This window comes from Dromiciops gliroides, chromosome 5 (genome assembly GCF_019393635.1).
Source record: "Dromiciops gliroides isolate mDroGli1 chromosome 5, mDroGli1.pri, whole genome shotgun sequence".
Taxonomy (NCBI): domain Eukaryota; kingdom Metazoa; phylum Chordata; class Mammalia; order Microbiotheria; family Microbiotheriidae; genus Dromiciops; species Dromiciops gliroides.
The window spans coordinates 172,234,257-172,259,574 of NC_057865.1; the positions used below are offsets into that span (position 1 = coordinate 172,234,257).

At 37.9% G+C, this 25,318-nt stretch overlaps 1 protein-coding gene across 1 annotated transcript in view; it reads left to right on the forward strand.

The window, feature by feature from the left end:
• ITIH5 (inter-alpha-trypsin inhibitor heavy chain 5) overlaps window positions 1-25,318 on the forward strand; it is a 93,822-nt gene that overhangs the window by 8,911 nt on the left and 59,593 nt on the right. Inside the window, exons 2-5 of the mRNA XM_043967941.1 lie at window positions 933-980; window positions 9,015-9,178; window positions 9,893-9,994; window positions 10,846-11,096. Of these exons, the coding sequence (XP_043823876.1) occupies window positions 933-980; window positions 9,015-9,178; window positions 9,893-9,994; window positions 10,846-11,096 (565 nt within the window). The remainder of the gene's footprint in view (window positions 1-932; window positions 981-9,014; window positions 9,179-9,892; window positions 9,995-10,845; window positions 11,097-25,318) is intronic.

Below are 25,318 nucleotides of genomic sequence, written 5' to 3' on the forward strand. Positions count from 1 at the left end.
CCAGATTTGAACTCAGGTACTCCTGACTCCAAGGCCTATGCTCTATCCACTGCGCCATCTAGCTGCCCAGCTGTTATTATTTTTATTACAAAAATGTTTTATCAACAAGTTGACAGTCACAGAGACACAGAATTTCAGAACCACAATTGCTTGTTGGCTTAACCTGTGAGATAGGTAGTATAGGTACCTATGAGAAAATTAAGGCTCAGAATGTTTAAGTGACTTTCCCAAGAAAATTCCTTGCTTCTCCAAACACACTGTAGGTGAATATTTAACATATCATGTCAGTAAGATAGTTACTGTGTCTCTAGTGAAGGTGTTTCCTGATATTTTGAATTAAATTGAATATTGACCAGCAGTCCATCAAATTAACCTTAGACACTTTAATTCTCTATCAGCGGTTAAAAGTCAGCATAGTGTTAATTTCAAGGCAACAAAGAAATGAAATAGTTTTTATCTTCTCTGTTACATGTTGCCTCACCAGCTAAGCCTTCATCTGGGTCTAAGCATTTTGTCACAGCTTCAGATAACAGCTCATTTAACCTCGGACTCCTAATATGGTACCCCACAGCACCCTAGGGGTATGAAGAAGTATTCTGAATTTAAAAGATGGTTTTTTAAGAAAAGGATCCGGGCGGCTAGGTGGCGCAGTGGATAAAGCACCGGCCCTGGATTCAGGAGTTCCTGAGTTCAAATCCGGCCTCAGACACTTGACACTTACTGGCTGTGTGACCCTGGGCAAGTCACTTAACCCCCATTGCCCCGCAAAAAAAAAAAAAAAAAAGAAAAGGATCCAACTAACCCATAAATATAAAGTATCTAATTAGTCATTCATGATCATATTTCATGAATCTCTCTCTCTCTCTCTCTCTCTCTCTCTCTCTCTCTCTCTCTCTCTCTCTCTCTCTCTCTTCTTTTTTTTTTACTTTCAGCAGGTTGGACACCGAGTCCCAAGACAGGTCAGGCTACAACAGAGGCTGGTACGTATAATTCATTTGGCATCTGAAAAGCAGATTTCCTTCACTGTACTAATTCCTTTGAACTAGCCATTGCCTTTGATTAAAGCTCCCTAAAAACTTATAAAGAAGCAGATGAATTAATGCCAGAGTTTGATAGTATTAAGCTTTGAAAGCTGTTGTTGTTTTATAGGACTTTTAAAAAATAGATGTGAGCTTTCCTTTTTGGCAAAGGAACAGATCGCATCAGTAGGAAAGCAAGGACAAAGTTCTTTAAAAATAATCTACTACACAGGGTTTCAAAGGCCTTCTTGCAAAAATATAACTAAACATGAAACTTTTTTTTGCTTTCAGCATTTTTCTTCAATCTCCCCTTCCCCCCCCGGGGGTTTAAAAACAACAAAATCTTCTTAGTGAAGTAAACAAACAGAACATCCACAGATGTAGGCTAAAGCTTCATGGGATGAAAGTTGGGCAAGAATTTGAGTGCATTTTGGAGGTTAACAGATTGGGAACTTGGGATAACCTCCAGCAATTCTAATAACTTATTTGGGAGTCATCTCTTACTGACTACTGTATACTCGATGATACATCATTTCAATCATTTCAAAACACTGAGAAGCTCCCTCAGTGTCTAGGGTCTTTTTTTTTTTAATGCTAGGAATGTCCAGTATGAGTCTCTTTTTTCCCTTGGGTGGGGGTGGGGAGAGACTTCCTTCCCTATAATTGTCATTGTTAATATTATATTATGATATTTTTACCATTAATTATTATTAGTAATCCTTATGAAAAGGAAAAAAGAAGACATGATTCTCTTAGGGCCTCATGTGGAATGAGACAATCAAAGTTGCCTGGCATCAGAAAGAGAGAGATGTTTGTAAGTTAGAATTCCATCTGCCTCCTTTGGGGCTGACCATCCTTGGTGGTCATCTGATGCTAACCTGCTTTCTCTTAAACAGGAAACTATTATTATTAAAGGCCCAAAACTTAATGTTTTCTTAGGTCCTTCATGATACCCAGCACAGTGTTGGGTACCTATACTGCAAGCATGCACTATTTTGTGAGTGTCCTCTATTGTTGCTAAAGTTGCCAACTCCTGTAAACTTTAGTAAATAGTCTTCATAAAACAGAGGTGGTGGCATATGCCCATAATCCCTGCTGCTCAGGAGGCTGAGGCTGGTAGACCACTTGAGTTTGGGAGTTCTGTGTTGTAATGGGGTTAAAGCTAATTTGGTGTTCATGCAAAGTTTGGCATCAGTAATGTGAGCCCCTGGGATTGGAGGGCTATCATGTTGCCTAAGGAGGGGTGAACTAGCCCAAGTTAGAAAAGCAGAACAGGCCAAAGTATTGGGATTGGGCCTGTGAGTGATGACTTCACTTCTAGCCAGGGTGGGATAGGGTTATCTGGTCTCAAAAAAACAACAGGCAAACAAATCCTGCCCCAGTAGTTTTCCTAAGTCACACTGACTAAAGACATTCATTATCTAGTAATTAATCTTCAGATAGTTGGATATTAATAAGTATTTTTTAAATGGAATCAACCCTTTCATTCTTTTTTTTAATTTTTACTTTTTTTTTTTTTGGTGAGGCAATTGGGGTTAAGTGACTTGCCCAAGGTCACATAGCTATTAAGTGTCAAGTGTCTGAGGCCAGATTTGAACTCAGGTCCTCCTGAATCTAGGGCCGGTGCTTTATCCACTGTGCCATCTAGCTGCCCTCTAACCCTTTCATTCTTTAAAAAATTTAGTCATGCAATTTTGACATAATGGACATTTCCCAATAAATACCTGAACAACATCTTCCATCTTTAACCCTTCTTTTCAGTTATATTGCTATGGTATTTGAATACCAGAGAATAAGTTTAGCTCAACTCTAGCCAATGTTGGTTATCTTCTGTAGGAAAATATTTAGAATAAGCCATGACTATATATATACATACATATATATGTGGATGGATATAGATAAATATGTATTTAGAGCATATGTATATGTATATAAATGTAGGAATATGTATTCTGAGTATATACATATATGTGTATTGTAAAATTGTTATCTCTAAGGGGCTAAAATTCTAGCTATACTGTCTAAAAATCTAATGAGTGGTCTCCATAAATTATAAGCTTTAGCAAGAGTTTAGACTTTTAAGTATTTATTAAAGAGCATTAGGATCTAATGATCAGAGAGAAAGGTAAAAATCTAACAATTTCTAAGAGACCCCAGCATCCGACTTGCCATCAAGAGGTCAGGAACCAAAAAGACCCAATGCTTCCTTCCTCCTACCAGAAGCCTCCTCTCCAACAGGAAACAGGGCCATCCACACACGCACAGCTCCAAGCTAATTGGCTGGTAGCTCTGATTGACAAGTCCCACAGTTGGTTCTATAGATGTAACTTCCAGATGCTAAAGTCACATGGTGTCTAAATCACATGCTTTCTCCTCATGGAGGAGCCTCCCTACAGCATCTCTCCAGTAGGGGGTGCCAAACCAACTCTCACAGTACCCCCCTGTGCTTTGAGTGAATAAACATGGTTTCCTCACATTAAGCTATAACATTACTGATGCTTATGACTAACTAAGTAAAGGGAATGAAAAGAGAGAAAAAGAAATTGAGTGACGCATTAACAAAGGCTAAAGGGGGCACTCCCCTATTAACAGGTGGACATTACAAACAGTGTATACAATGTGGAAAAGGAAAACAGGAAAATGTCCATTTACGTCCTTGGAAGTCTTTTCTCAGATGATTCTTGGGATGTCCTCTGGGTGTAGTTGTGGAATGGAAGTCTTTTCAGGTATTGATGTGTGGATGCTAGTAATCAGCCAGGAAAACTTCCTACAAAATTGAGCTTAACACGACTTTAAAATAGCTTTGTCAATAATAAAATCAAACAATGAGAGTTCTCAAAATATGTCTAAGGGAATTCAGAATCTCAGTTGTTACACATGAAACATATAATAAAAACAAAAATGGAAACATTCTCAAAAACTTAATATTACTATAGTATATAGAAATAAATGTATAAAGTATATATTAATATATATTTATATAGACACATATATTTAGATTATATAAATATATACACATAGGTATTTAGACCTATGATTTCATTGGTATAGGGAGCTCTCAGATTAGGGAACTAACTCCTTCTATGAACACTGGTTTACACCTGCTCTGCCACTTTTGGTCTTAGATATTTGCCTAGTGCAGTGAAAGATTAAGTGACTTATCCAAGGTCATATAGTCAGTATCTGTCAGAGGCAGGAACTGAACTCATGTTTTACTAGCTCCAAGGCAAACTTTCTATTTGTTATATCACTACATGCTGCCATATGTTTTCTTGAGGTAGTTCAGTCATTTTTCAGCCACGTCCTACTCCCCATGATCCTATTTTGGGGTTTTCTTGGCAGAGATACTGGTATGGTTTGCCATTTCCTTCTCCAACTCATTTTACAGGTGAAGAAACTGAAGCAAGCAGGATTAAGTGACTTGTCCAGGGCCACACAGCTAGGAAGTGTCTGAGACCAGATTTGAACTTATAAAGATGAGTCTTCCTGACTCTAGCCCCAGAATTCTATTCACTGCATCACCCAGCTGCCCACTCCTATATACACAGTGTCCCCAAAGCCTTAGTGTGGATTCAAACCTAGTAATAAGTTTGTATAATATGCTATAATATAATATAATAAGCTAATTAATAAGCTTACAACTGCATTAAGGCTTTTGGTCCATCCTATATATTTATATCTATGTCATTATCTATAGCTATATTTAATCAATATTATATATATCTATAAAACACTATTCATATTTTTATTCTTAACTCCATGGAAATAAAGACATTTTTCTCTATATAAAATAGATGCAAACAGAAAATATTCTTTTACATGTAAAGAAACTGAGAGTAGATGTGAAATTATTTCTTTATATTTGAACACTAGCATTAGTGACATGAAAAAATATCAGGTTTTTTTTCTCCATAGATCCAGCATGTCTTCCTAGGTTACTGTTTTAACTTATAAAATAAGCAATATTATGGTTGTATTATACTTATCATTTAAAGACACTTAGGACTAATGTTCAATTATGTGTCTTTTGACTAGGTCAGAGTAAATTCATAAAATGTTTATTTGAGACTGACACTGAGAGGTATTATGGCATCGTCGATAAAGACTTGAAGCCTCAGAGCCAGGAAGATCTGACTTTAGTTCTTGCCTGGGTGATACCTAATGACTGTGTGACCTCAGTCCAGTCAGTTAATTACTCAATGACTAGGCAGCTAAGACTATAAGCTTCAGAGAAGGTGCTGACTTGAATTAAAAGATCATAGATTTTAGAGCTGGAAGGGTCCTTAGAGTTAAATGAGTCCATTCTCCTCCCTTCTCCCCCAACCTTGCCATCCTCAACTCAACAAGTCAACAAATATATTTAAAACATCTATATTCCAGGCTAAGTACTGGGGATACAAAACCAGTATAAAACAGGAACAAGAACAAAAACAAACAAACAAAAATCACAACCTCTAATAGTTTAATGAGGGAAATAACATATGAACACCCATGTACAAACAGGTTATAGATGGGATAAATTGGAGATATTAACAGAGGGAAGTTACTAACATTAAGAGGCATGGGGAAAGCCTTGTTGGGATTTTAGGTAGGATTTGAAGGAAGCCAAGAAAGCCAGGAGATAGAGATGACAAGGGAGGGAGTTCTGGGCATGGGGGACAGCCAGTTTTTGAAAATGCCTGGAATCTGGAGATGGAGTGTCTTGTTTGAAAAACAGGAAGGAAGCCAGTATCACTGGAGCCCAGAGTACTTTGTGGGGAGTATGAGGTAAGAAGACTGGAAAAGTTGGAAGGGGCCAGATTATATAGGGCTTTAAATGACAGAGGATTTTATATTTGATTCTGGAGATAATAAGGAGCCACCCTTCATTTTATAGATGAAGAAACTGAAGCCCAGAGAAATGAAATGACTTTTTCAGGGTTAGTGTCTTAGCTGGGATTAAACCTAAGTCTTCTCACTTCTTCTGGGAACTTCTCATATCAATGCAATCACAAGTCAAGTTCCTACCTTGTTCCTATCCAATCTGAGAAAAAAGTCAGGGAGATCTGGGCATAGATGAATGCCTTAGGGGTAATTCAGGTCATCTTCTTGTTACTTGATTTTAAATAACTCACTTGAGTCATGTTGAGATTTTTGGTCCATGGATTCCCAAGGTCAGACTGCTTTTCAATCTGTTTTAGCTTTCATAGGAAATAATGAAAGAGAAATTATACTGTGTCATAGGAAGAACTTCCTCCACCCTAATTTTCCATTTTTATTTCCAAATTTAAAAAAATACATGAGAGTATGGAAAGGGTGTTGTACCACTAAGGAATATTAATTTTGAGTTGATTGAGGCAAATGTTTTATATTTCCTTCATTCCCATATACTTATGAAGTGCCTCAGTTAAACTTTGCTGGGCATTCAAGGACCTCTGTGATCTTGTGCCTCTTTGCCTACATGACCTGTCCCTTAATATATGACTCCATTCTAGTCAGGTTCACTCAGTCACTGTCACAGGACTATGTGCTGTTCATTCCTGCCTCCATTCGTTGCTTATATGTTCCCTTTTCAATAATGTCCTTCCTTTCCTTCTAAACTGATCTATAGTCTATCCACTTCTCAAGGCCTAGTCAGGTTCCACTTCTTCCATAAGGCTCCCTTTGCTTCCTGCCATTGTCACTGATCTCTAGAGAAACAGTGTAGTGGAAAAGCTATTTTATTTGGAGTCCGAAGACCTGGGTTCTAATTCCAACTCTTACTTACTGCCTGTGTGAGCTTAGACAAATTTCTTTGCTTCTCTTCATATTTGGCTTCATATGTAAAATGAAATAGATGAGATAACTTATAAAGCATCTTCCTGACACATGAATCCTTTTCTCTAAACTCGGATAATACTTAGAGTAAGTACCACACAGGCTAGCATTTGCTTTATGGATATTTGTTTACTTTCCCCAATTGGATTGTATATTCATTCAGGGAAGAAACCATGTGTCACTTTCCCCATGCCCTCTACCAACTCAGTATTGGGATTATGAGATGGAAGAAGAGTATAAACCATCCTGGAAGGTGGGATGGGGGAAGGGTGAGGCTCCATAAAAATGTCTCAACATCAAGAGTAACTGGTAAACCATTCTGAGGTGAAATGCAACTCTTTTGCCTGCCATTCAAAGCCCTTCACCACCTGTTTGTTACCAACCTACCTTTCTAGTCTGATGTCATTCTCTTCCATTCATTTTGTACTCAAAACAAATTTGTTTGCTCTCCTCCCACAAACATATTCTGTGTTCTCTCACCTCCATCCTTTACTTTTTTTTTTTGGTGAGGCAATTGGGGTTACGTGACTTGCCCTAGGTCACATAGCTAGTTAAGTGTTAAGTATCTGAGACCAGATTTGAACTCAGGTCCTCCTGAATCCAGGGCCAGTGCTCTATCCACCATGCCACTTAGCTGCCCCCAATTTTTTTGGGGGGTGGCAGGACAATGAGGGTTAAGTGACTTGTCTAGGGTCACATAGCTAGTCGGTGTCAAGTGTCTGAGGCCGGATTTGAACTCAGGTCCTCCTGAATCCAAGGCCAGTGCTTTTTATCCACTTTGCCACCTAGCTGCGCCCCCATCCTTTACTTAATGCTATTTTGTAGGCCTACTATGATGTCCCTCCCTCACCTTATCTGCTGATTTCCATGAAAACACAATTTATATGTCATATCTTCCATGAAGTCTTTCCTGAGTCTTCTGGTTGGTTCTCCCGTCAGGCTTCACATAATTCTTTGTTTTGCAGTCCTTTAGTGCATTTATCTGTTCATTTGGTAGGATGTAGTGATCTGTGTGAATCACACACTTCTGCTGTTAGACTCAAATAAACTCAATGAAGACAAGGACTATAATTTATTCAAACGTTGTATTTCCCTGCATTTAGCACATTGTTCTACATACAAGTGTTTAACAAATGTGTGCTGAATGAATGAACCAATGCTCCTACCATGGGTAAGGTTGTAAACTTTCTGTAGATTGAGTTCTTAAACTCCTTTGTAGAATTATTTTTTCATGTACCAAATTCCTCAGCACTGCCAAATGGCTCAGTTCATCAGAAGCTCATGATTTTATCAGTGGAAATTAAATTTAAAAAGTAAACACGAAAGAAGAGGAATTACTATCTGCTTTGCCACTGTACCCTAAGGACCATGGAACCTTTCCATCCAACCCTCAGGTGAAACTTTCCATTTGTGGTGCCTTGCTCATTGGAATGTGAGCAACTTGGGAGAAGGTAGGGACTTTTCTATTTGTATCTCCAGCACTTAGCACAGTGTTGTGCATAGTAAGTACATAAAAAAGTGCTTCATTCGTTCACTCAGAAATTTTGTTTCTTCAAATCTTTTATTTTTTTTATAGGGAGGTAGAACTTTAGTATTTCTAGTATTTTGCTGCTTAATTCTCAGAAGACTTTATTGACTCAGTGCCATCATTGTTGTATAGGAGAAAATATCTGAGTTTTGGAGGTAAACCCCTGGCATAAGGCCTCAGTGAATAGTTACTGAACCAAAGATGAAAGGATCAAGAGTTCATTTGAATCCTTCATTGAAATCTGTGACTGATTCAGTGGTCTTTGATTATTCATAACTTTTAGAGGAAGTTTGGATTGCATTTTGAGGTTAAAACAACATTGATGTAGTAGAAATCAGAAAGACTGGATTTGAATTGCAGCTCTGATACTGACTAGCTGTGTGACCAAGGGCCAGTCATTCCAACTCTTCAAGCCTCAATTTCCTCATTTGTAAAAAGGGGATGATTTTCTGGTACTATCTATTTCACAGGGTTGTTATAAAGAAAGCAAGGTTTAGTCTCAGGGAAAAAAAATGGATGGGAATCATATCATTTAGAGCTGGACAAGAGGGATAGGTGAGGAGAAAAAAGAAGAAAAGCTACCCTAAGAGTGTCCTAGTGCAAAAACACTTCTTTGAATCATGGACCAATCAAGCATAGAGAATAACCAATAGTTCTTTTAATTCCCATAGAAAACCAAGCCTTTGATGACGCACTTTTCGGTGAAATCTACCATTATCTCTCGTTATGCCTTCACTATGGTTTCCTGTAGCTTGCTGAATCGGGCATCAGAGGACAAGGAAGTTGAATTTCAGATGCAGATCCCAGCGGCAGCCTTCATTACCAACTTCACTATGTAGGTGGTACAAATGTCCAAAGCTTAACATGAATCCCATACTGTAAGATGCTCGAGGCTAGCCTAAAATTATATGTGTGTGTGTGTGTGTGTGTGTGTATGTGTGTATGTATGTATGTATGTATGATTTGGACAATGGTGAAAATTGATGGCACCTCTGGGAATTGGGTCGAGAATGTTAGCATAGAAAGTATGTGTTTGTGTGTATATGTATACATACTACCTACACACAAATACATATACATAGTTATGTGTACTAGATACACTATCTTTTATGATATAATATAACATGAACATATGCTCCAGACTCTATAGAGTAGCAGCTGTTTTTGGCTGAATCCAAGAGGTTTCTAAAACAGGGTGGTGTTTGGGGTTTAATTTTAGGTCTGGGCGAAGGTCCAAAATGATGCCTATTTTTTGTGGGTTGTTCTGGTCCTATCCTGTTTTGTGTACACATCCAATTTGAAGCAGATGGCATGATTTACTCTTGCAACATTATTTAGACTTTATGGGTTGAGTCTTGCCATTTAGACTTGTTGAAAATTGCCCAGGAGAAAAATGAGCAATCTCTGGGTAGCATCCTAGAACTTTTTCTTTCTGTACATTGAAAAGAGAAATAAAAATATTTTTCTAAGGTTGTTATGGATACATGCACCATATCTCTAATTGTCTAGCAACTCTAGGTTTGTAACATAGCTTTCTCTTCTGTTTTAGGGTTGTTGGAGACAGGGTTTATCAGGGGGAAGTTGCAGAAAAAGAAAAGATACATGGTGATAGGGCAAAAAAGCAAGACAATAAGACCTTGGAAGATAATGGGTAAGTATCTTTTAACGAAGAGGTTAGTTTTACATTTGTGAAATCTTGAGTGCAACAGCATTTTTCTAACCTCCCATATTCAGTTTCCCCCTCTTTCTCAGTCCTGTCTCCTGCCAAAGTGTTCTGAGTTTATCAGTTTAACTGCTTCATCAATCCGGTATCCCTTACCAAAGTGGAGAGCCAATATTAGATCAGTTTTAAAGTTGTGCAAGGTATCAAAAGTCATTTAGAATTCTTAGCTGGGTAAAGAATGAACCTCAAATCTTGACTCCAGGTCTTATTACCCATATTCTGACTGTTTAAAATCCCTTTTCCTCGGTTGTCCCCTTTGCCTCTCTTGCAGTTATGGTATGATACAAATAAGAGAATGGTGTTTCCTTTTGTATTCTCTATCGTTCATACAGTAGAATGATTTGGCAAGAGGCCATGTTATGGAAGAGATAAGGATCTGGCTTTGGAGCCAGAAAGACCTGAGTTAGAGTTATATCTCTTATACATACAGGTTGTGTTATCCTGGGTAAGTCCCCCTCCCCCCCTTACTACTATAGGTAAATCTCTAAGACTATGGGTTGCAGAGAAGAGAGAACTATATATTCATGTGCATGAAATCTGCTCCTCCTTGCCATTAGTCATCATTTGTTATCAGCCCCAGGACTTTCCCTCTTCATCATTTGTAATTCTTGTGTTAGGGCTTCTTGTTTTCTTCCCTCTTCTTCCACTTAGTGCTTTCACTGGAAGGTTAATTAAGAAAAAGCAGGGTTATGATGGGGGAAGCTGGGGAAATAGCTCTGTGGTGAAATGGCTAGGTGCTGGGAAGTGGATATTATGGTGGCTTTGTCCTGTCTTTACAGGGAAAAAGGGACTGAGACTTTCAGTGCCTCTGTCACCATTCCCAGCAAGGATAAAGCTGCTTTCTTCCTACATTATGAAGAGCTTTTGCAGAGACGACTAGGAAAGTATGAACATGTGATCAGTGTCCGGCCCCAGCAGCTTGCAGGGAGATTGCATGTAGAAGTGAATATCCTGGAAAAGTCGGGCATCGTGTCCCTTGAAGTACCACCGCTGCAAAACAGCAGGCAGAAGGGCAGTGGGAGAGTAGAGGGTAAGTAGTGGCTGTGATGCTAAATCTTCCAGATTTCCCATACAGCGCAATAATCAGCACCCATGTTACACAAGGATGACTACCTATGTGGTATGATTATAGGATTGCAGGGAAGGGTCCACAATTTATGTAATAGATTGATAAGCTTTTTATTCATTTGTTCATTTATTTTTTGGTATACAAAATAAAATTGTTCAATGAGGAATGGCACCTAGAAGATATAGAAGGGGTGGGGGGTGGGGAGAGCAGTGGGACTGGGGACCATGACAAATGAGAACTGGTTGAAAGAAGTGATTTCATTTAGCCTCAATAGGAAATGTTTTAAAGGGGACCCGATAGAGCTGTCTTCAAGTGCTTGATGAACTATCATATGTGAAATATGGGGGGAATAGGAATATGGTTCCTGCTTTAATTCTACAAGGTATTGTTATTTTATAAAATACATTTTGACTTATGCTTTTTGGTTTTTACATCACTGTAGCTTTGCCTCAATATCTCTCCCCCACCCTCTCCCAGAAAGCCATTCTATATAGCAAATAGAATTTTAAAAGAAAAAAAGAAAAAAAGAGGATAGAATCAGTACAATCAATACATTGACACTGTTCAAAAACATGTGTAATGTTCAATACCTGTGGACCTCTCACCTTTGTGAAGGCATGGGTTGGAGGTTCTCATATCTCTTCATCATGCTTGTTCTTTATAATTTTGCAATGTTCACTTTTAATTTTTTTGGCATGTAATAATTGTTCTTTCCATTTGCATGATTGTAGTTATCATGTATATTGTTTTCGTGGTTCTGCTTATTTCACTCTGTATCAGTTCATATATGTCTTTCTGTGACTATATCACATTCATAATTTCTTACAGCACAGTAAAATTCCATTCCATTCATTCATGTACCACAATTTGTTTAGTCATTACCCAGTCAAGATGTACTACTTTGTTTCTATTATTTTGGTCATCACAAAAGTGATGCTATAAATATCTCAGTGCATATGGAAATTTCTTTTTAGCCATGGCTTCTCTGGGGTATGAGTAGTAGTGGAATTCCTGAGTCAAAGGGTATAGAAATTTTAGTCACTATTTACTAATTCCTAATTGATTTCCAAATTGGTTGTATCAATTCTTGGCTCCACCAACAATGCACCTATTTGCCTATCTTTCAACAACCCCTCCAGCAATGACTATTGCCATTTTTGTCATCTTTGCCAACTTAAAGCATATGAAATAAAACCTCAGAGTTGTTTTGATTTGTATTTATCTTATTACTAGTTATTTAGAGCATTCTTTCATGTGGCTGTTAATACTTTTCAATTCTTCTTTTGAGAAGTACTTGTTCATATTCTTTGACCACTCATCTATTGGGAAATGGCTATTTGTCTTATGTATATCTTTTAATTATTTATATATCTTGGATACCAAACCCTTGTCAATATTTGACACAAATTTTCTATCAAAATTTGAAACAAAGATTTCCCCCATTTGACAGATTCCCTTCTTAGGTGCATTAATTTTGTTTGTGCAGAAGATTTTCAGTGTCATGTAATCAAAGTTATCTTTTTAATTAAAAAAATTATCTCTATCCCTTGTTTGGTTAAGAATACCCTCATATTAATAGCTACAAGTTTAGAGTATATTGTACAATATAGTGTAAGGTGTTGGTCTAATCCCAATTTCTGCCAAACTATTTTCTAGATTTCCCAGGAGTTTTTTCCTAAGTAATTTATGTTTTCTGCTTTATTGAATACTGGGTTATTGAGTTTCATTGTTTCTGATTCTCCTTGATCTAGTCTGTTCCATTTATTTACTTCACTATTTTTTAACCAATACTAGGTGGTTTTGAGGACTGTTGCTTATAATATAGTTTAATATCTGGAAGTGCTCTTTTCCCTTCATCTCTGCCTCTTTTCAACATTTATTTTGATAGTTCAGATCTTTTGTTTTTCCAAATGAATTTTGTTATTATTTTTACAAGATTCTATGGTGTCCCCTTGATAACTTGATTGGTAAAGCATTAAATGAAAAGTGTAAATTAACTTTAGTAGTATTTTCATTTTTGTTATATTGACATGAGAAAGCCACAGCACTCTAGAAATTTAAGCTGTACTTCATTTCTTTAAGGAACACTTTGTAATGAAATCTATACAAGTCTTGTGTACTTTGGTAGATTAATTTCCAGATACTTTATGCATTTTGTAGTTATTTGAAATAAGATTTCCCTTTCTATTATTTCCTCTTAGATTTTATTATTATGTAGAAATGCAGTTTTTTGAGGTTTTATTTTTTTAGCCTGCAATCTTCTTGAAGTTTACTTGTCTGGATAAGTATTTTTTGCTGATTCCCTTGTTTTATCTCCTCTTTATCTATCTATAGGGTGTCCTCTTGTCTTATTGCTGTTGCCAGCATATCCAAAATTATATCAAATAATAGTGGGGAGAGTGGACATCCTTAATTTACAACCATATTTATTGGAAAAGGTTTTAGTGCACCCCCATGGCATATGATGCTTGTTTTTAGTTTTAGATAGTTTTTTCCATCTTTTTTGATTTTTAAAAATTACAGGTAAAAACAAATTTCAACATTTGCTTTTTAAAAAAATGTCAGGTTCTGGGGCAGCTAGGTGGCTCCGTGGATAGAGCACTGGCCCTGGATTCAGAAGGGCCTGAGTTCAAAGCCAGCCTCAGACATTTGACACTTACTAGCTGTGTGACCCTGGGCAAGTCACTTAACCCCCATTGCCCTGCCAAAAACAAACAAACAAACAAACAAACCCACATACTCACAAATAAAAAAACATTTAAAAAAATTTCGGGTTCTAAATTCTCTTCTTCTTCCCTCTCCCTCCTCCTTGAGAAAGCAAACAATTTGATATCAGTTATGCTTGTGCAGTCATGAAAAACATGTTTCCATATTAGTAATGTTGCAAAAGAAGACAGACCAAAAAACAAAAACAAAAACCCAACCAACCCAAGAAGAATAAAGAAAGTAAAACAAAAGTATTCTTTCATCTGCATTCAAACTACATCAGTTCTTTCTCTGAAGGATAGCATTTTTCATACTAAGTCCTTTGGAATTGTTTTAGATCGTTGTATTGCTAAGAATAGCTAAGTTATTCACAGTTTATCAATGTACAATATTGCTATTACTATATACAATGTTCTCCAGGTTCTGCTCACTTCACTTTGCAAAAGCTCATGTAAGTCTTTTCAGGTTTTTCTGAGAGCATCTTGCTTGTCATTTTTTATAGCACAACAGCATTCCATCAGAATCACATACCACAACTTGTTCATCCATTCTCCAATTGATGGGCACTCCCTCAATCCAATTCTTTGCCACCACAAAAATTACAGCTGTACATATTTTTGTACATATAGGTACTTATCTTCTTTTCAAAAATAATCTCTTTGGGATATAGACCTAATAGTAGTGTTGCTTGGTCAAGGGGTAGGTACAGTTTTATAGCTCTTTGAGTATATAGTTCAGTAGATACTTTTTTATGACAGTAAAAAAAAAGTCCATCTATGACTAAATTTCATAGGGTTTTTAGCATAAATGGGTATTGTACTTTGTTAAAGGGTTTTTTCTGCATTTGTTGAGATGATCACATAGTTTTAGAGGCTTTTGTTTTCAATGTGATTAATTATATTGATTGTTTTTCATCTATGATTGAACCATCCTTGTATCCCTGAAATAAATCTCAGTCATAATGAATGATTTCTTGATAAATTGTGGTAGTCCGGAAGGTTTTTGTTTAAAAATTTTAGTCAATATTTATTAAAGATATTGGTTTATAGTTTTTTATGTTTTATATTTCCCTGGTTTAGAGATTAGGATTATATTTTTCCCATATATTTTCTGATAAGGTACTTTTTCAATTTTAAAGAATAATTTGTATAGTATAGGTACCAATTTTTGTTAAAGTTTGATAGAATTCTGTGAATACATCAAGACCAGGAGTTTTTTTCCCCTTTGGTAGTTCCTTTACAGGTAGATCTATTTCCTTTTCTGAGATTGGGTTGTTTATGACCTCTATTTGGTCTGCTATCAGTTTCGCTATTTTATATTTCTGAATGTATTCCTCTATTTTGTATTCTGTTTCCTTAGCATAGAACTGTGTATAATAGGGTCTGATTATTTTTTTCTATTTCTTCTGGTTTTGTTGCCTTGCTCATTTGCTATTTTGTATGATTGGGTTTTCTGCCCTCTTTTAAATCAGTTTGATAAAAGTTTCTCAATTTCATTATTATCCTCAGAAAACTAGCTTTTAGTTTTATTTATCATTTATATACACACAAGGTATTAAGGTGTTAACATCTCAGGATGTAATCACAAAATAATGAGGTGGTAACATTTTAGAGAGTGTGAAGCCCTTGATTGAACTAGAGAAACAGTTTCCAGTTGGCTATCAGAAGATGGACCTTTTGGTTCATAGACTTGGTCTATTTAGCCTCTGAGTACAGAGCTGGGAGCCATAGATGAAAGTTGCAGAGAGGGCAAATTTAGGTTCAATGTAAGGAAAAACTTTCCTAATATTCTTTGTGTGTGTTTTTTATATGTCAAGCACTTTGTATGGTACCTGGAACATAGTAAGCACTTAATTTATACTTGTTGACTGATGGGAGGGGTCTCTTTCACTGGAATTCTTTAAGCAAGTTTTGTTGGAACACTTGTTGAGCATGTTGTGGTGGAGATTCTTGGTATTTGAACCCTCAAAACAGTTTTGAAATTTCACCATTTGAGTTTCATTCTTGTTCACTTTGACCAATACTGAGAAAGACATTCTTTTGAGAATGATGACTTGTTGAAACTTGCCTACAAATTATACTTTATTGTGAATTAATTCAGCAGGTCCTTTTCCGAAGACTGATAGGGGAGAAGGGGAGAGATTGGAAATACACTGGTAGTTTCTGAAGGAGAGAAGAGGATTGATAAAGGGGAAATTTGACCTACTTTCTAGTTTTACATCTTGTTGTCTTACTTACTTACATACTTATTCATTATCAGGGCTAGTCCTGTCTATAATCTTTAATTTGATGGGCAAGTTTGAGACAAACGTGGTCTAGAACCTAGCTTCTTAAACTGTGGGTCACAACCCTATGTGGGGTTGCGTAACTGAGTGTGGGGATCATGAAAAATTTGGCAACAGTATTTATATATCTATATACCTGGGGTCATATAAAAATTTCTCAGGCAAAAAGGGGTTGCAAGTGGAAAAAGTTTAAGAAGCCCTGAATTAGAATTTTCTATCATTTGAAAAAAAATTTCTAGCTATCTTAAGCCTCTGTTTTGAGAAATGTCTTTCATGGAGATGATGAGAGTCTTGTGGTGGTGGAGTGAGTATTCCATGCAGTAGAATTTGATGATAATTCAATTAAGCATTGCATTGAAGCTGTAATAAAGCCATTGGCTGATGGTGGACCCATGAATTTAGATGAGGGGCTTTTTGAGAACTGTCAGGCTTGCTCTATTGATGTTTAAATAATATATTGGTTAGTTCTCACAACTTTTGCTCTGTTATCAGGCATATTTAAGTGTGTGTGTATGTATGATATGAGTTAGTGAGGTGTTTTGTTTTGGTAGAGAAGTTGTTTACTGTTTATTCAGAACCTCTCAGCACCTCTGGTGCATTTTTTTAGCATGACTATTGATCTCTTAGGAACTCCTTATTTTAAGAACGTAATTTTATTTACTGATTGTGTCAAATCAGATAGGTTAGTTTGTCTCCCAGAATACGGTGAGTTGTATAAGAATGAACTGGGCCAAACTAGATAGCAGGTGCAGCAGACTCATGTCTTTATTGCCACTTCTCATTCCCATTCCTTTCAAAGTTCAGACATTACTGTTTCGTGAAATTGTAATGTGATAAGCACGAAACACAGGATGTTTTGATTTTGTCTGAACTTTGCTGCATGTTTCAAAAAAACCCAAAACCCTGAGGTTAGAAATCAAACTATGTTTGGCCTGATACCAGGACATTTGTTGGAAAGGTATAAATATGGACCCAAACCAAGAGATTCTTCTGATGCTTAGAACACTAGCTCCTTCTCTGCTGCCTACATGCAGAGGCCCAAGTGTCCTTCATTCTTTTCACTTGACCCTTTTACCTCCTCGAGCTATTGCTTTATTTCTCTTCCTTTTGTGGCAAAAATCCTAGAAAAAGGCATCTGTACTCCTTGGCTTCTATTCACTTGTCAGTTCCTTAGAATCTGGCTTCTGACCTCACCGCTCAACAGGTACTGTTCTCTCCAAGGCTATAAATGATTTCCTTTTTTTTCCCTTTCTGTAGGCAATTGGGATTAAATGACTTGCTCAGGGTCACAGAGCTAGTAAGTCTCTGAGGATGAATTTGAACTCAGGTCTTCCTGACTCTAAGACTGGTGCTCTATCCACTGAGTCACCTACCTGCCCTGTAAATGATCTCTTAATCAGTAAATCAGGTGGACTTCTTTTAGTCTTCATCTCTGACCTCATTATAGTGTTGCACACAGTTGATCATTCCATTCCCCAGAAATACTCTCTCCTCTTTTGGCTTTTGTGATGCTTTTGTTTCTTGGTTTTCTTTCTGTGTGACAGCTTCTCAGTATTCTTTGCTAGATCATCATCTTTGTCTCACATGCTCTGCATGGGTCAGCAGGACTCTGTCCTGGATTCTCTTTTTCCTATATTCCCTCTCAGTGATGTGATCAGTGATGGATTCAATTAGTATCTCTATGTAGACGGCATTCAGTCCTATGTATCCAGCCCTCATCTCTCTCTTGAGTTTCAGTCCTGTATTACCAATTTCCCGCTGGACATGTCCACTTGGATGTCCCATGGGCTTCTCAAATTCAACATGTCCAAAATATATCTCATTATCTTTTCCTCCAAATCCATCTCTCTTCCTAAGCTTTCTGCCAGGGTCATTCTTCAGTTACCTGTATTTGGAACCTTAAGAATTTTCCTTGACTTTTTCTTTCTCTACCACTTACTCCTAATCCTAACACATTCAGTTAGTTGGCAAATCTTTTCTATCCTTTTCCAGGAAAATATCTCATGATTCTCCATTTCTCTTTACTCACACAACTACCACCAAGATTTAGGACACCTTGCTTGGACTATTGCTATAGTCTCTAAATTGATTTGTCTGCCTCTAGTTATTTATTCTTCGATTTTATCTCCATATATGACAAACTGATATTCCTAAAGCATAGATCTGGATGGGTCATAGATCTGAACATGTCATTGAGACTCAAGAAGTTTATTGTTGTTCTTCAGTTGCTTCCAACTCTTCATGATCCCATTTAAGATTTTCTTGGCAAAAATTCTATAGGGATTTGCTTTTTCCCTCTTCAGCTCATTTTACAGATGAAGAAACTGAGGCAAACAGGGTTCAGTGACTTGTCCAGGGTCACAAAGTGGTATCTGAGGGCAAATTTGAACTCAGGAAGATGAGTCTTCCTGACTCCAGGATCAACACTCTATTAATTCTGGGATAAAATGCAACCTTTTCTTTTCTTTGCAACCTGGCTCTCACTTATCTTTCCAAATTTATTCCACGTTACTTTCTCATATATACTCTATGTTCCAGCTGTAGAAATATTTTAAATGACTGGCCTAATCTGGGGGCTAATATGATTGAGGTACTTAATCTGGGGACTTTTGACTAATTGGCTATCTGACTGCTATTAATTTAACATGGTCCGTTTATAAAGTTCTACCACACTGCTCCACTCCCAAAATTGATAAGCAAAGGATTAAGAAGCCTCTTAATTAAATAATCAAAGCAGAGTTTATTTATGAGATACAATTTAAAATTAAGAATACGGGGAAATAAAATGTACAACCTGACTGCATCTCTTTCCACCTGCTGGCCCCAAACTTTTTTAATACAATGAGGGCCTTTACCGCCTCTTGCCTTAGGGTATGTTCCACTTTCACTGCTCAGCTCCTTCTAACTGCATGCCCCTTTCACTTTGTAAATCCCCCTGCTTCTAACTTTCCTCTCCTTACTGCCGCTGCTGAACCCCTGTGTTTCTCTCTCACCGACCTCTCCTTCCGTTCTCCTAGTGCTCCAGTCTTTTTGCTCTCTTAATCTCGTCAGCCTCCCTCAGTCTTGTCTGCCGGTCTCCTAATCTTGTCCTTCGGCCTCCTTTTCTCCTAATCTTGTCAGTCTCCCCCCTGTTCAAACTCCCAGGTGTATATATATCTTCCTCTTCCCAACTCAAATCTCAGGGCTTTTTTTTTTTTTGTGCGCCCCCACACCCACCAAGCTAATCCGCCAGCCAGGGCTGCAGCTGGGGCTGGGGGGACATGCTTGAGCCTTCCGGGCATACCACACCCAGGGCTCCAGGGGCCCGTGCTCCTGCTGCATGCTTAGGACCTCAGCACAGGCTATGCCAGAGCCTGGCCTGGACAAGCCCGGGATCTCTGGGATAGATCCACTCAGGGCGGAGGGAGCTGGGGGCTTTCCCCCCAAGCTGTCTGACCTGGCGTCTTGTACAGCCCACCGGGCTTTTTGACTCAGCTGAAGCTGAGGGGGAGGGGCACCAGCAGCTCCCACACAGAAAAGACCCTGAGGGCCTAAGGCTTTCTAATCTCAGCCCAAAGGTAGGGTCCCCAAATCAAAATAAATTTCCACACAGCCAAACCGACCCACTTGTTTCCTATCCACAACCTACTCTCCTACTCTCACACCTTTGCATAGGTTGTGCCCATTCTTGAAATCCTTTCCCTCTTTCCCTCCAACTCCTGGAATCCCTATCTAGATTTCAGTGTTAAATTCATGCATCACCTCCTAAACTATGCCTTCCTCCTTCCCTCCCTCCTCCCCATTTTAAACTTTTCCCTTAGAAATTATTTTGCATATTTTTATATTTATTTATCTGTTTAAGGTTTGTTTACTACAGTAGACTATGATCTCCTTGAGGATGGAGACTTTTTTTTTGTCTTTAAATCTTCACACACCCCCAGCAGGGTGCCTGGAAGGTATCAAATAAATCCTTCTTTAAGTGAATTAAATTGAATAAAAATGATGGTTTTAATTGCATGTATGAAGAAGATACAGAGCACCAAACCTGTCCAATTTCAGACTGTTTCCCTCCTTTATCTTCTCTGTAAATATAGTAGTAGTTTTGCATGGAAAATAGAAGAGGGCAGTACTGGAGGAGAAATGGACAGAATTGTATTAGGACTCATCAAAGTCCAATTTGAAGCAATGTTCAAAGGACTAGTTTTATGATCTCATTCCCAAGTCTTTTTTTAGGCATATTTAAATTTTAAATTTTAGTTTTCATTCCAAATTCTCTTTCCCTTCCCCAACCACATCTTTACCCATTGAGAAGGCATGAAATACATTACCTATGATATATATCAAGTCAAGCAAAATATATTTCCACATTAGCTATGTTGCAAAAAATCAAGAAAAATAAAGTGAAAAATGTTTAACCATATAAAATAACCACCTTTTGTAAAATAATGGAGCACATAAGAATGATGCCCAGTTTTCAAAGCCTCCATAAGACATCTCATGTGATTGCTCGGCTGTCTCTGTGTTGGTTCATATGGCTTTCATCATGGCCCAGTGGCATCTCTTGATGCCTGTAGCTGTGGGTGCCTTTCAAATGTGTTCAGATGGTCTAACCTTGACTAGCCCTAGAAAATAAAAAATTAATCTGAAAGCAGCTAAATAAAGTAAGCCAGGTCAACTCTATTGGAGCAAAAACAAAGAAATAAACAAATGGAATTTGCTGGAATCCAGGAGATGAAAGAAGGTTCTGTGTTTCTTAGAGGGAAAGAAATTAGTGTCAGAAGAATCTGGAAGTCACTGGGTAGAAAGAGAATTTAGATGAAGGAAAAACTTAAAGCAGAATAGTGTACAAATAAACTGGAGTTTAAACTTCAGAAATTTGTCTAAGCAAATGTCTTAATTATGTTATTTTTAGGGGCATAATATTGGTTTGAATAGCAGGTAGGACATACAAAGGATAGGAGTCCTAATTCTAGCCCTGCTCTTAAAATTTGCCAATATGTAATCTGTCTGCCTCGGTATAACTCTCCCTGCCCACCCAGCTTCTAGTGCCTCCTCCTTTTAAAGTTACATTTTATCTATTTTGTATATATGTGGTATATACCTATGTGCACACATATAATATATGTGTATATATACATATGCATACATGCACATATACACACATCTCTGTCTCTGCCTCTATGTATATATACATATATACATATACACACAAACTATATATATGTGTGTGTGTATTTATGTATGCATGTATATATATATGTGTATATATATATATATATATATACACATACATATATATGTATCCCTTATCAGAATGTAAGCTTCTTGAGGGCAAGAACTATTCTATTTTTTCTTTGCATCCCCAGTATTTAGTACAGTGTCTGGCACTTAATAAATGCTTGTTGGTTGATTTCTCATCAGAAACCCCATTTATGTAGACACTTAAAGGGTGTTTGTAAGGACAATCTTACTATATTATTGTCTGGGAAATCCTAGAAACTCACAAAAGAACTCACAATCTCCTGTTTCATTTCTTGCTGGTTTGAATATTTAGTATTCAAGATTCATATTTAAGGAGGAAAAATTTGATGTATGGGAAGGACTAATGATCATGGTAAAAATTCAATGAGGACAAACAAAAGCGAAGGGAAAAAAGACAACTTGATTGCAGTTTTACTTCTTTCCTGTCATCTATTCCCCCAGAAATACTGGAAGAGCATATTTTTAATCTGACAGCAAAAATGTGAACTTCTGGCCCATGGGATATTCAGGACATTTTGATGCTGGATTCCCTGTTCTGACATAGGTTGTCCCTATTTTCCACTTGCAACGTTGTTATTTTTTAAGTATTGGAGAGGAGCCAACAAAGTTACTCACGAAGCTGATGGAAACAGTCTCTTTCCATAGCCAAGTCATTGTCATAGAAACTGAAAAATGGAACAGTAACAAGAGTCAATCTAGCTGAGATGACCTTGGCTTTTGTTGTCTTCTTTGACCTAGCTTAAACCAAAATGGTGTCAATGGTGGAGGTGCCCATATCAGTGAGATCAAAGGTCTACCAAGGTATTGAGGCATTAAGTCTAAGTTCTCTTTTTTATTTTTACTTTTCGCAAGGTTTTTTTTTTTTTGTCAGAATGCATTTTTGAAGGTTTGATAACTAATATTGCAACCAATGCACTCAAACTAGAAACAGAATCTTAGGCTCACCAAGACAATATTAGATGACTAAATTAGAAGTTAATTCTCTTCACTAGGATGATTTGGCTTTTGATGATATTTGTCAGCCACTTTCAGGTACACAACTGTAATCCCAGCGACTTCGTCGGCTGAGGGTGTCAAATCTCTTGAGCTTGGGGATTCTGAACTGTGGGGCCTAGCGTGTTGGCACTAAATTCCACTTTAATGTGGTGAGCCCCCAAGTGGGAAGATGAGAAGCACCAGGTTACGTAAGGAGGAACAAACTTGTGCAGGTCAGAAATGTAATAGGCCAAAGTTCCATTACCCATCACAGTGGAATTGATCCTCCTGCACTTCCAGCCTAGGAGAGATAGGGACACCAGGAAGGAAGGAAGGAAAGGAAGAAGGAAGGAAGAGAAGAAGGAAAGGAGACAAGAAGGAAAGGAAGTAGAAAGGAAGAAGGAAGGAAGAGAAGAAGGAAAAGAGACAAGAAGGAAAGAAGGGAGAAAGGAAGAAGAAAGGAAGAGAAGAAGGAAAGGAGACAAGAAGGAAAGGAAGGAGAAAGGAAGAAGGAAGGAAGATCATGGCAGTATTCTTCACAGTAATAGGAAAGTTAAGAAGAGGGGAAGGTTTGGGGGGGAAAGGTAATGAGTTCAATTTTGGACATGTCGAGTTTCAGATGACTGTGGAATATAGTTTAGCAAAAGGATCTGTAACACATATCTAATTCAGAAATGACTACTTTGTCTGTAGTCAATCTTTGTTAAGATGGTGTCAAGGAAAAAAAAAAGATGGCGTCAAGGTTCAGTTCAAATGATACCTGCTGCTACAATCCTCTTCCGATTGCCCACAGTTATCGGTACTATTCCCCTGAAATTACTTTGTGTTGACCGAGCTGGATGCATGTTGTTTTTCCATAGTACAATGCAAGCTTCTTTTTTTTCTTTCTTTGGTGGGGCAATGGGGGTTAAGTGACTTGCTCAGGGTCACACAGCTAGTAAGTGTCTAGTGTCTGAGGCTAGATTTGAACTCAGGTTCTCCTGAATCCAGCGCCAGTGCTTTAACCACTACGCCATCTAGCTGCCTCCAGAATGCAAGCTTCTTGAGAGGAAGAATATTTGTTTCTGTTTTTATATCTCCTTCCCCAAACAAGGAGATGCTTGATGCTTACTGAATGCTGAATAAAGAGTTCATAGAAGAATAGCCCATCAAAAACAATTTTTAAATTAAAAGTTTAATTTGTTGAAGGCACAGTGTTGGAGACACACACACACACACACACACACACACACACACACACAAATCCCAAAACAAAAACCAAAAAAACGAAAAACACGATCTTGACTTGAAGAAGCTCATACTATAATGGGGGAGACAACATGCAAAAAAGGCCTGGAAAGACTTGTATGAACAGAGGTATAGTGAAGTGAGCAGAACCAAGAGAACACTGTGTACAGAGACAGCAGTATTGTTTGATGAAGAACTGTGAATGATGACTATTCTCAACAATACAATGATCCAAGACAATCCCAAAGGAGTAATGATGAAACATACTATCCACCTCCAAAGAAAGAACTGATATGGATGGAACAAACTGAAGTAGGCTATTTTCACTTTCTTTCATTTTTTTTCTTTTAATCAAGTTTTCTTGTACAGAATGACAAACATGTTAATGTTTGACATAATCATACATGTATAACCCATATCTGTTTGCTGCCTCTCAGGGAAGGGAAGAGGGGAGGGAGGGAAAGAGGTATAAAAATTGGAACCCCAAACTATAAATAAAAAATGTCTATTTTTAAAAATGCACAAGATACATCCAGTGCAAATGGAAAGTAATCTGAGAGACGAAGCACTGGTAGTGCAGAGGACTGTTGCGGAAAGTGAGATTTTTGCTGAGTTTTGAAGGAATTCAGGGAGACCAGGAGAAAGAGTTGGTGGCGGACAGACATTGTAGTCTTGGAAACTCTAAGTAGGGTAGTGTCGCTGGATTGCAGCGTATGTGGAGGGGAGCAAAGTAAAAGAACAAAGGAAAGTTTGCAAGTCCGTGTAATGAAGAGATTTAAATGCCAAAAAGATAGTTTTATATTTGATCCCAAGGTAATTGGGAGTCACTGTAGTTTATAGAGTGGGGGTAGGGTGGAGATGTGTGATCAGAACTGTACTTTAGGAAAATGATGTTGACAGCTGAGTGGAGTATAGATTGAAGGTGGGGGGAGGGGGGAAATCAGAGGCAAGAAAAACCTAAAAAAGGCTATTTCAGTCCAGATCAGAGGAGATGAAGACCTGTATGAAGGTGCATGTTGGTGAGTGGAGAGAAAGGGAGAGACACTGTGAAGGTAGAAATGAGAACACTTGGCGATAGGTTGGATGTGGGGGTGGTGTTGTGTGAGGACGAGGAGTAGAGGATGACCTCTCGGTTGTGAGCCTGAGAGTCTGGTAGGATGGTGGGATCCTTGACAATGATAGGATGGTTCAGAGGAGAAGAGCATTTGGGGTGAAAGAGAATGAGTTGTTTTGGACATGTTGAGTTTGAAAGGAGAGCCATTTTGTGGCTCACAACACTACCAACAGAAACGACTTCTTTTCTAACTTGGACCCCTGCTAAACAGGTATGGAAATGGTATAGGTGCCACTTTTATAGATAGACTGAAAAAAAAGAGAATTTAGGGTACTTAGTTATCACTAACTAATCTGTAGGGGGGGGGAACCTCACCAGTTATTAAGTAGCCAAATTTTGTGGGGAAAAGTCATCATAATAATGTATTTATTAGTAATCCAAGAAGTTAGTCACAGAAATCTGTTTTTAAAAAATATTGGTCTTTCCCCATCCCCAACCCTCCCATCAGTTTCCCCATTAAAACCTTCCCCTTATGTGTCATCATTAGCTACCCCATACCAGATTTCCTGCTGGGATATTTACTTCTTGAATATGCCTCAAACCCAGATTACTTTGGATCCTACAGTTGGAAAGATATGCCTCTGTTTGGCCTACGTGAGATATTCCTATCCATTTGCCAGGAAAGTAAGTCGTGTG